Source organism: Anarhichas minor, unplaced genomic scaffold (genome assembly GCF_050575085.1).
Source record: "Anarhichas minor isolate MPS153535 unplaced genomic scaffold, ASM5057508v1 ptg000007l, whole genome shotgun sequence".
In the NCBI taxonomy this organism is placed as follows: domain Eukaryota; kingdom Metazoa; phylum Chordata; class Actinopteri; order Perciformes; family Anarhichadidae; genus Anarhichas; species Anarhichas minor.
Genome location: NW_027466453.1, coordinates 21,532,927 through 21,545,450, shown reverse-complemented (window position 1 = coordinate 21,545,450; position 12,524 = coordinate 21,532,927). Strand labels below are relative to the sequence as shown.

The window sequence follows — 12,524 nt, the reverse complement described above, 5'->3', positions numbered from 1 at the left end:
CTATACTGAGTATCACCTTTCTAATGTGACAATAAAACATGATAATGCCCCACGTCTGAGCCTCATTTAAACAACGTGTGTTCAGAGACGTTATTGTGCTGCAGTGACTAAAAAGAAACCGAACCCTTCGAGTACCTTTTCTGAAAAGATGATGTGTAAAATATATAGAAAGAGGCTGTTTGTCCAGATGCACTCTGGACAATTCAGTACCACTAGATTTATTTCATTTGTTTTGGATACAGTTGGCTAGCACCTTATTTAAGTCTGTTGTCCCTGGGCAGGTAGACTAACAACAAATACACGATGTGAAACAATAGGCAAGGCAAATTCATTTGTATAGCACATTTCAACAGCAAGGTAATTCAAAGTGCTTCACATAAAAGCACCAAAAGACTTTGTTCCAGATATGTGGAGCAGAAACACTGAACGCTGCTTCTCCATGTTTAGTTCTGACTCTGGGAACAGAAAGCAGACCGGTCCCAGACGACCTAAGGGGTCGGGATGGTTCATAAGCAGCAGAGCAGAGATGTATTTTGGCCCCTTGGATTTTGTAATAGTCTTGATATGGCTGCTTAGGTTGAGGTTTGTGTGTCGTCTGCATGGTCATGATAACACACTTTGTTGTTTTCCATAATCTGAGCTAGTGGAAGCATGTAGATGTTGAACAGAAGAGGCCCCAGTATTGAACCTTGGGGAACACCGCATGTCAGTTTAGTCAGCTCTGATGTGTAATCAGCTACAGACACAAAGTATTCTCTGTCCTTCAAGTAGGATTCAAACCAGTTGAGTGCTGTGCCAGAGAGTCCCACCCAGATTGTTAATCTTTCTAGAAGTATGTCATGGTCGACCGTGTCGAATGCAGCACTGAGATCCGGTAATACTAAGACTGAACTTCTGCCATTGCCTGTGTTTAAGTGGATGTCGTTGAAAACCTTAACGAGCAGTTTCAGTACTGTGGTGCTGTCGAAAGCCTGACTGGAAGACATCAAAGCAGTTATTTACGGCCAAGAAGTTGTTCAGCTGTTGAAAAAACGCTTTTTCAATTATTTTACTTGAGGTTTGATATTGGCCTGTAATTGTTCATTGTTGCGGAGTCTAAATTAGCCTTCTTTAGGAGCGGTTTAATAACTGCAGTTTTTAGGTTCATGTGGGAAGACACCTGAGAGAAGATCAGTGGTCATGCAGTTTGAAATATTTTTGAAAAAGTGTGTTGGTAGAATATCCGAGCAGCAGGAGGATGACTTCAGATGTCGTATCATGTCTTCTAGGCTTCTAAGGTCGATTGAATGAAATTGTGTCATGATATTTAGAAATAGAATAGTAATAAATAGAATCACTATGATAAATACAATAAATCTTTGCTGGTGGTGTCGACTTTAGCCAAAGCTTAAGGCTGGGTTTAAACACTAAAACCAGCCTTAAGCTTTGCAGTGTTTAACACCAGCATTCAAATATGCACATGCTAGTTCAAACACTAGGCTTCTACTGAATTTAGACAAATTATCTTTTGCACAGAAACCAATATTCTGTTTGTTAAAGATTTAAATTTGTAACAAACCGAATTTCCAACCAATATTTGTCAATTTCTGCCTGTTTAATAAACTTTGCTTATTTACAGATTTACACATAACAGAAATATCTAAAAGAAAGATTAAACTAAAGTAGAGCCAAATATGAATACTTTTCACAGACTCATACCTAGCTCTGGTGATAATTAGACTTTTCATCAGTTTCAAGAATGTGTAATTTATATTAAAAATAAAAAACAACCTGCATGGATGAGCAGAGAAAGGAGACACGGCGGAAAATAATTTATTAGATTTTTATTAGACACTACAAATTACAGAGAGACGAAGAGGCTGAAGACTGAGCAGCACACACACACACACACACACACACACAAACACAAACACGTCATGCATCCGTTCCATGACAATCGAGACCGAAAACACACCTTTACGTCGTGTTTTTACACTCTGAAACAGTCCGCTGGTGTTGCCATGAATACAATGGTTACAAGTCTGTTGCAATGTCCAAAATAAGAAATGAGGAGAGTCGTCAGCGTTTATAATAATATATAGTTGTGTTTGTTTTTGATGCACTAAGAAGCCCTTCAGTGCAGATGTGAAACTATCCGATTGAGAACTTTATATTGCTGAGAGACTGGGGAACACTCAGTGTATTCAAGGCACTGGAATAGACTCAGAATTATGATTAACACTTCCGGGTGAGGTAGTGGAATCACTCGACAGTGAGGTACTTTGGGGATACGCATGGATTAATCATTGGCTTTTTCCTGTATATATATCTATATATATATATAGATATCTATATATATATCTATATATATATATATCTATATATATAGATATATATATATATAGATATCTATATATATATCTATATATATAGATATATATATAGATATCTATATATGATTTCATAAAAAGATGCTCCACAGATTCAGGGGGCATCGTTCCGGTCTCCTCTACGAACCCTGTTCACCAGAAGGGAAAAACACTGAGACGATTGTTTGTTGGTTAGAAAATAACCATTTATCTACGGAACACAAACCTTTGGATCGGATCGATAATGTTCAACCAAGTCTGGACCGGGATTGGACGCGTTTTATTGGGACGATATTGGATTTCGTTAGTCTTTTAAAAATGTTTTTAATATCCTGTTTCCACCCTGAACAGAACCAAACACTGATTTATGGAAGTCCAGGGCTGACACTATTAAAACTAAAATATTTGCGCATGACATATGTAAAAAAAATAAAAATTACAACTATTAAGAAATAAAATCTATTTTATATTTATATAACAACTGAACGTGAAATAAACTTTTCAATTTGGCAAAAAATTGAATTTAATAAATTAATTAGAATAAAAACTTGTCTTTTACATTTGAATTGTCCTGATTTTAGCATATATCTGAAAAAACCCCTAAATGGACAGTCTTTGTGCTAAGCTAATCGGCTGCTAACTGTAACTTCATATGTAATGAACACTGGGGCTGTCACAATATATCAATATAATAAATAGATAATACTGCGGTTAGTCAAATTCACTTTATGGCAAATTAATGACTCAAAATATGAGTGTAGGGAGGTGGAGAGAGAGTCGGTTTAGCTATGAAAACAAATATTATCCCAACTATTCCTTTGGATTATTTAACATTGGCAACTTTGGACTTCCATACACCCATCAGAAACGTCAATATCATCCCTCAAAAAACAGGAATCAGCCGTCAGTCTTGGACTGATTGTCAAAAAGCAGCATGCAGCTCTACACTACAACACGAGTAGCGTCCATCACTCAGGTTCAGGGACCAATCACAGAGCAGCAGCAGAGTAACCAGCTATAGGGACCAATCACAGAGCAGCAGCAGAGTAACCAGCTATAGGGACCAATCACAGAGCAGCAGCAGAGTAACCAGCTATTGACTTCCCTTCCTTCATAGTAACTTCAACCCGTTAAATCAGATCAGAAAGAAACGACTCACAAGCTGCGTGGTTTATAGAAAAAGGAAAGAATAATATTCACCTTTGTTAGAAACGTCAGGACGTGTGTCGGGGGCGAAAGTCACAACACTAAATAAGACGAACAAAAGAGTTTGAGTTGATGGATATTTAAAAAATGCCCGACTACATTCTCTCTTCTGGACCGCATTTGTCACCATCTGCTTCCTCAGAGTTTAATGGGATTTATATGGGAGCCTAAAGGTGGCGCCAACACAAGCAGGAGTGTTGTCATCATAATCATAATAATAATGCCCAGGAGGTTTGGGTGCTGCTGAACATCCACACATCTGTGTAAAACTACCACGTCCTAGTGAATATATAGAATATTAAAATACCACTATGTCTTTTGAGTTATATATATATATATATATATTTGTATTCTTTAATAATATTCTGGATCTGTTGTGCCTTTTAAAATACATAGTTTAGTATTGTATAGAAAAAATACTGTACAAAAAGAACAACTTATAGAATAAGTTTCATATAAACATATCTCTTGTAACCAATATATCATCTCTGTTTGTTAATCGTTTGGTTAACCACAGTATCGGACAACACCATCACACTTCTGTCAACATCTGTTACATTCATACAGCCATCTTTAAAAAAACAAAAACCATAGAGCAACAATGAGAGACTACAGACATCTGTACTGATTTCTAAAATAAAAACACTTATATTAATCATGCTAACGTTAAACAGAAGCAAAAATAATTATCAACAACTTTGCAAAAAAAAATAGAAAATTAGCAAATTTTCGTCCTGTGAAAGAAAATCATGCTTAAATCTGAAAACAATGGAGGAGGCTAAACGACAAGTAGTATTAATACTAACAATTAATTCAACACACACACACACAACAATCTTCCATCTGAGAAATAAAAGGTCGATAAATACGAGGCGGGGCACATTCTTTGAGCGAGTGGAAACATTGAGCCGGATCAGATTGTGAGACACGCGTTAGTGCAGAGGTTCTATAAAGTTAGTTCAAACACGGGGCGGGGGGGGCAACATAAAGGTAGTCGTGTCAGTTTAGTTGTGGACAAGAATTATTGCTCAGTGTCCGGTTGATGAAGGAAAAATTGCACAATTGCACAGAGGAGAAAAAAAAAATATATAAGTGCTATCTGAACGTTAAAACACAAAGTAAAGCTTGAGTTGTGTTAAGACGACGTAAATACGACATCAAGAAAAAGAGAAGATGTTGCTGATGGGTGAAAAAAAACAACCAAACATTTACCGGGATTAAAAAAAGAAAAGATTTGAGGGTTTTATACGCTGGCTCTCGGACACGTCACACGTTATAACACAGAAAGAAAAACAGGGAAACGGGAAACAACAGTTTACAGTCCTGATCGCACGTATAAAAATTGGTATGAAAGTGAACGAACACACAGCATGGCATCGATTCTCAAAAAGTGGAAGGTAGCAGGGGGGGGGGGTTGGCTCATAACTCCTCACAGTACATCAAAGTGGGAAGAATGTGTGTTAATACACAAAGTATCTATATGTATTTAGTCGAATACAGAAAGGAACTGACAAATCGAAGCTTACGGTAGAAGTCAAACATGACAGCTATGACACCAGAATCATACAGGTGTGTGTTGGTTGAAAGGGGGGGGGGGGGGGGGGGGGTGAGACGGGAGTAAGAGGAGGAGTAGGAGGGGGCAGTGCCTCCAAAAAGAGACATATTGTCCTTCAAACTGGAGGGAAGGCTGAGGGTTTGGGGTGGAGTAAAAAGGGTGTGGTCGGGTTGTTTATATTTTTTGGGGGGTTGGGGTGGGGGGGCTCTCACAGGGGCCCGTGTCGGGACTCGTATTTAGCCACAATGTTCTTGCAGCGGCCGAGCTCCTTCCTTATCTCCGCCACCTCCATGCGGAGGGCGCCGTTCTCCTTCTCCAGGAAGCTGGCCCGGATGGCGATCTGGTTCTCCTTCAGCCGCCGGGCGTCCCGGGACCTCTTGGCCGCCACGTTGTTCTTTCTGCGCCGGACCCAGTACCGGTCGTCCTGAGGGGGGGGGGGGGGGGGGGGGCAGAGCGGACGGGTCAGCACATAGTACGACAAAACAGAGGGGTGTTTTAAATTTAAAAAAGAATAATACCAGAGTCTGATGCTCGGTCTAGAGGTCTAAGAATGATGAAGACCTCCAGCTGCTGGCCAAGAAATGAGGCTCTGCTAACCAGACGCTGTCACTTTAAATGATTATTTATTTCTAGTTCTCCGACTGTGAAAACATGTTTTCTTTTCCTCACTTTCTGACTAACACATTAAATACACAAAGTGCTGCTCACATTTTAATATTCCTGAGATGTTTAACCGTTTAAAATATGAATGATAAAGAAGGAGCGGGATTGACCAGCTGGACCACCTTCAATGAGCCTGAGGCTAATCCCCTGCAGGTGGCTGACAGGTGGAGCTCGTTGGGTTAATCATGGAGCTTCTGTGACCCCCCCCCCCACACAGAGCAGCCAGTCACCTTCAGGCCTTCGGGGATGAAGACCTTGCGGGCTTTCTTGATCATGGGCTGCGGCTTCAGCTCCTCGGCGGAGAACTTGCGTTTCCTGGGGTCGAACATCTCCTGTCCGGGCACGCTGGACAGAGCCAGGTCTTGCGGGTCGGGCTCGTAGGCCAGCGGCACCTGGATGGACTCCGGGTCGATGGGGCTGGGGGTGTCGCGGGCCGAGGGAGGTGCTGCAGGAAGAATAAAAACATGACACGTTAGCTGCAAGCATACACAAATTTAACAGACAATGAATAAATTATTGATTTAATTTGTTGTCATTAAAAAAAAAAAAAAATCAATTGGCATCAGTAGTTTAATGATGTATTATAAGTATTATTATAAGTTTAACAGGTCATTATTCCCTCTCTAATATCTTTTATGTTCCCGTATAAACATCTGTACCGTTAGCTCCGTTATTCAGCCAAGCAGGACAGCTAACGTCAGGTGTTGTGTTTGTTCCTGTGTCGTGTACATGAGCAGATAAATGAAATGATAACGAGATAAGGACAACGCTACCAGAAAGTGCACAGAACCGGAAAAAAAAGAGGGTGAAGAGAGTGTTGAAAATCAGCAGGAACCGAACTCCTACCAACTGTGATTTCAACTGTAATGGCAGAAATAAATAAAAAAGGTCAAGGTGACACATCCTTTTGTGTGTCTGTTGGGGGGGGGGGGGGGTCTGTGAAGCTGTGATGACGCAGGAGGAGCAGCGGGTGTGTGACCTGTAACCTGCAGAGAGCCTCAGCGCTGCCTCTCCTCAGAGCTCACATGTTCACAACCGGCACCAGACGTAAACGCAACACACTTCTTTTTCTTAATCTGTGCATTTGGCCTCATCTGTCCAGCAGGTGGTGCTATCACACAAGCTTCAGGTTTTGTTTTTATTATCCTAAACTCTGCAGCTCCTGTCAGCTGATCTCAGTCTTTAAGACTCCTCGTCTATCTGTTGTGTAAAGCCTCTCTAATTGATCTGAAGCCTGCCAGCTACAGGGTGACTCGGTTCATTATTCCCCATCACCATTACGTCTCTGCACTCTTTACATTAGCACCGATTCGTTTTGTGATTAAAAAACCTGCTCGATGATAAAAGAAAGAGGCCGGATGTGCAGCACAGCAGGCTTTTCTTTAGCCGGCGTAATGCCGGCCGCTGGTACATCATGACCTACATCTCTGTGCTTTGGGACTGAGCCACGGCAGCCAGTCGATGCCGCCGACCTTCAGTCACACTGAACCGTCTAACTGCGGTGGAGAGATTCTGAATAAAGAGGCCATCAGATTCAGCTGCTCGGCTCTTATTGTACGAATCAGAAGCAAAACAGGAAGTGGATGAGGAGACGCCGTCCTACCCAGAGGAAGTGATGAGCTTCTTCATCACAACAAAAACCTCAACCGAGTGCAACACGGACGTCTACGTTCACAACATGGAAACAAGTTGAACACCGCAGGACTATTACAACTCATTACAGCCTCAGCTCACTATTCAGAAGTAGGGCAGCGTGAGGAGCAACTTTCTTTATTTTAGACCTAAATGATGACTTGTTTCACATTTGACTTGACTTGTGTTCCTACAAAAACACTCCAATCATTAACCAAGAAGTGCCAAACACAGAGTTCAGAAAGAAAAGAACTGCCGGCCTAAAAGCCATTTGTTTTCTGGATTAACTGATGACACGTTATAAGTCTATGAAATGTCACAATTCCCCAAATGTATTGTTTTAGTCTAAAACACACAGATATGGAAAAGTTAATAAGAAATGTTATTGATTCTTCTTCTGTCTGAAGCACTGAAGACAACAAGTATTCAGTGTAGACTTTGGATGCTTAATGATTTGATGCTCTGCACTAAGAACCAATAAGAGTTCATTATTGTCATTATAAAAAGGTAACTTTGGTATTTTTCAAAGTGGACCCTCTTCTGTCTATTTATAAAGTTGCTCCGGTATCCAGGTGGAAGAACACCAAAGTTAGAATGTGACCTAGTGACCTGCAGGTCACTCATGCAGGACTAGCTGATCATGTGACGAGACATTTCAGAGGAGTCACACATGAAGTATCGACGACTGAAGTCTCTCACTGAGACACCTTTCCTCCACTAACACGCTGGATTGCACCACCAGACGCCCTTTGACTCCTCCCACATCTGACGACCTGCAGGCCGCTCAGACCGATAAACTCCCATAGGTTTGTGTGTGTGTGTGTGTGTGTGTGTGTGTGTGTGTGTGTGTGTGTGGGGTTGTCATAACAATGTTATCGGCCGCCTGCTGTGTTGCCTGCAAGCAGAGCACATTGGGGTTGTGGTTGTGGTTGTTGTTGTTGTGGGCGGCGGCCGTTAGACGAGACGAGGATCGGCCGAGCTGGAACAATATTGCGCCCACGTGACACAAGCACACCAGAGCCCATGTGATCCCTCTGCAGGGTACAGCCTGTGCTCTGGCTCAGAGTCCTCCTGGGCCGGCATCGGAGCCGAGCACCGCGGCGAGAAGGGAGGGAGAGGAAGACTGGACGGGAAGTGGAGAGTGTTATGAGGGGCGGGGAGGGTGAAAGTGAGGAGGGAGGTTCATGCCGTGACAAAGCTCCCGTCTGCAGCTCAGCACTGCTGCACACGGCGTCTCCATGTGTCAGTCACATGGCCCCGCACGCTGCAGGAAACCCCATCCGTGTTCACGTGAGACACACACACACACTTTTTTTTATTTTACCCGTTTAATCAGTTAATTATTTGCTATTTAAACCTCTGTAAAAACTCTTTGGTCAACTATTCTCTAAGAATTAATCTAATTAATTACAGTCCGAGTTGAATATTCTGCTTTTCTGGACTGACTGGTTATTGTAGCTTTTATTTTAATTTTTTGATACAATAATACTGAGTTTAATAAGGTGATTAATTTCCCTATTATAAGACTTGATGCATTATTTATAAGACAACACACAGAGAGGAAGTGTTTGCGTGGCTGCAAAACAATCACTCCAACATCTGGCACAACTGGTCCCACCATGGCTGCTACGACGGGATCAATGAGCACACGCGTCCTGTATTAAGTGGTTCAGAAGCTGTTGCTCGGGTCCAAATCGCTCCTTTAAAAGTAGACTAGCTGGCGATCAGTCACTCGTGAGTCTGTAATCGTCAGCCGGATCGATACCCCACCGTACGGACGGTTTAATCTGCATCGAGCCGACTCGTCGCTTGTGTGATTTGAATGTGTCACTCATCGGTCCGTTGACGCACGATTAGGCACTCGGTGCTCCTCAGTGGAGCGACACGTGTTGCTTTTCATCAGGACTCCGCCTCGTCAGCGTTTACATGTCACACACACACACACACACACAGCGATGTTCACAGCGACAGAGGGTCGGCCTTTAAATGACTCCGATTGTTCTGGCAGCAGATTCACAAACTCACTTTTAAACGCTTCAGTCTAAATACCAACTGCCTACTGAAGGTCAGCTCATCTACAACCACGAGACTTTCCATTACCAATAAGCTCCATTTGATCAGCACTGAAATGCTGCAACTCATTTGTAATGAAATTAAATGAATATCAGATTCTAGGCTCAGAACACTGCCTGTCTCATAATTTAATATTTCAATGACTCCACAGAGCAGCGCTGTCCTTGAACCCGTTAGTCATCTCATCGTCATGTACAACTGAGTTTCTCCACAAACCATCACGCAGAAGCACCGCTTTAAATCAGAGGTTTGCTCAATAATTTCTTGGAAATAAGTTAATCTCATTAAAAAAAAAAGCCTAAAAATAACTAATCGGCTGAAGAACTCGGAGTGGAGTAAGACCAAAACAACAGATTAGTTGCCAAAAAAATCCAAAGAAAATTCAGGAATCTCATGGAGTCTACACTGCAGGACAAATTATTAAAAAAATAATATGTGCAATAATTTATGAATCATATTTCTGACAAACCCAAGCAGCTTTTCACCAGTTATCATCATCACACCCTGCAGCGAACTCTTGGGAATGTAAGTGAATATCAAAACCACCTCTTCAAAAACGTTACTACACGCCTTTAAAAACCAGCACGAACACATGAAGTGTGACTCATGGCAGCAGAGACTTCTCTGCCAATCACAGCTTGATTTAAGGCCGCGCTGCATTCTTGGACTTGAGCCCCGTTTAGGCGCCACTCTGGGACTCCAAAGTCCAGTTCAGGGGCCGTAAAACAGAGCCGGTGTGACTAGGGGAGAAGCTGAAACAGCAGGATTTAATTGAGAAACAGATCTAGAGGTGATGCATTCAGGGACACAAAACCACAAGAACCTGTTCTAGCTTTGCATCTCTGGGCTGTTCTAGTTTCCTAGAACAGTGGAGGGAGGGGGTGTGTGTGTGTGTGTGCGCGTGTTTGTTTGTGTGTGCAAAGAGCATCGCAGCCCTCTTGGAGCCTGAACCAGCACGTGAAGCCGCTGGTTCCTGGCATACAGCTTTTGCTTTCAGGTGCCGCCGCGCGTGGTTCCTACCTGCTGTGCCGGGGCTGCGGAGGCAGGCCTGAGGCGCCATGCCCGTGTGAACCGAGGTGGTGGCACGGCTGCTGAGGTCCACCACCGTGGGCGTGGTGGGCGTGGCCCGCGGCGTGGCCCGCGGCCCTTGCGGGGCCTGTGCGCCCTGGGCCGTGTTGGCGGGGATGCCGTTCTCCGACAGGAACTCCTCCAGGTCCATGTACTCCAGCTGGAAGTTGTCCCCGTCGTAGGGCAGCGTTTTGTCCCACAGGGTCGGCCCGAGGAAGGCCGACTGCGGGTGGCTCCTCTCATCGTCCAGCTTCTTCTCTTTCTCCTGGTCTTTCCCAAATCCTGCGAAATGTTTGTGCACAAAGTCAGTTCATTGTCTCACAGCAGAGCAGGGTCACAAGTCAGTGCACTGGTATGAATAGTATTTACTGGGTTTCAAAAAGGTTCGTTTGTTTGTCTAAACTACTTTAAACCACATACAACCCAAAACTACCTGCATGATTAATTGAGAAAATATGTTTTCAACATTCAACAACACAAACAGTGGGTGGAAGGAACAGAAACTACGCCCTCTATCGACAGCTTGTGGTACCACTAATATAAATCCCACTTTAGACGAGAGAGGGTTTAAAGGTTACAGACGCACCTGCAAGCTTAAAAAAGAAAGAAGCGCAGTCACAATAAAAACACGCGCAAATCAGTCTTTATTGTGCATATATAGATAATAAGTAGAAGCTAAACGTGCTTGTTTGTCTGAAGTGAAGTTGATGTCAACAAAAAATATTCAGCAGAGTCGATCATCTTTCTGTTTTATCTTTGCTGCTTAATAAACTAATAAAGAATACATTGTTTCTTTTTCGACAAAGATCGAACGTCACTCGACGTCATTTAGTTGATCTGTGTCCTTTAAACTGCAACAACGTCTGTCTGCAGAATTCAAATAAACACACAGAGTGAAGTTGAGCCGGTTTAAATGAAGATAAACGAACCTTCATCGTGATGGAACGGCAGCTTCAGAGGGTTCTCCAGCAGCGACTTCAGCACGCCGTGCGTCGGCGGCACCAAACTTGGGTTTATCGGAAGAGGTCTGGCCATTTTCTCCATTTCGTCTTTGAAGGGCAAGTTGGAGAACGCAGAATTAATATTTGTCTCCCCCCCCGAAAAACAAAAAAAGAGAGGCGACCGTACTCGCTATCCTGGGAACTCCAGAGGATACTCCAGATCGGGGATGAAGAAAAACCGCACGAGCTTCGGAGGTGAGAAGAGACGGCAGTCCGCGCGACAGCAGGACGGAGAGCGGCTGGCTGCCTGCAGACGGAGCTGGCTGACAAATAGCTGGAGGAGAGAAAAGGGGGCGGAGCTACACTTCTCCATCCATGTGCGGAGACTGATGCAGGTGACGTCAAAGCAGCGGGAGGGCGCGTTCACATCACGTGGGGGAAAAAAAGAAAGTCTTTTCAGTCTTTGTGTTTTTTATGATTATTGTAACCGTTTTAATTCATTGTGTAGTTGTGTTGTTTGTGTTTTGCTGTTGTCATGTCTCTCTGGTAAAAGAGATCTTAATATTTATGAGACTGCCTGATTCAATAAAGATCAATAAAAAGAATAAGAATTATAGATATATATCTATATTTTTTTTTTTATTGTACAACACAGATACACCTTTTTGTACAGTTGTCTTTCATTGTCTATAATTAACATAATTTGTGTTCAATAAAGTGACTACAAACTATAGAAATTCGTGGAATATCCACGAATTATAAACGCAGGTTTATCGCATTAGCTTCACGTTTCAGACCCGGAGGTTTCCTTCTGCTACGGACTAAATGCAACACAACGGACCAGGAGATGGGGTCGGATAGTCACAAAGTGCCCACAGTCATTTGTTTCCCCTCTTAAATCCTGGATATTCCCTTAATGTACACGTTTGCATTAATCCAACAATTTTTACTAAGAAATGCTACTTTTGACGTTAGCTGCTAACTAGAATATATACATGGGTAAATATCTTGTTTTAAACTTCCAGATTTACTTTTCAT

At 42.8% G+C, this 12,524-nt stretch overlaps 1 protein-coding gene across 1 annotated transcript; it reads right to left on the bottom strand.

The window, feature by feature from the left end:
- Positions 1 to 1,796: 1,796 nt before the first annotated feature.
- On the bottom strand, positions 1,797 to 11,892 carry hlfa (HLF transcription factor, PAR bZIP family member a). Its single transcript, XM_076086602.1, has 4 exons — positions 11,475 to 11,892; positions 10,498 to 10,827; positions 6,003 to 6,217; positions 1,797 to 5,533 (listed from the first exon to the last, which is right to left on the bottom strand). The coding sequence occupies exons 1-4, from the start codon at positions 11,587 to 11,589 to the stop codon at positions 5,318 to 5,320; spliced, it is 876 nt and encodes a 291-aa protein (XP_075942717.1). The 5' UTR covers positions 11,590 to 11,892; the 3' UTR covers positions 1,797 to 5,317.
- Between the last annotated feature and the right edge of the window lie 632 nt (positions 11,893 to 12,524).

Excerpts from the sequence above, each read along its gene's own strand:
- hlfa (XM_076086602.1), bottom strand. The coding sequence starts at position 11,589 with ATGGAGAAAATGGCCAGACCTCTTCCGATAAACCCAAGTTTGGTGCCG. Across the intron at positions 10,828-11,474 it reads GCCGTTCCATCACGATGAAG|GATTTGGGAAAGACCAGGAG; the intron begins GTTCGTTTATCT and ends AACATTTCGCAG. Across the intron at positions 6,218-10,497 it reads CCGCAGCCCCGGCACAGCAG|CACCTCCCTCGGCCCGCGAC; the intron begins GTAGGAACCACG and ends TTCTTCCTGCAG.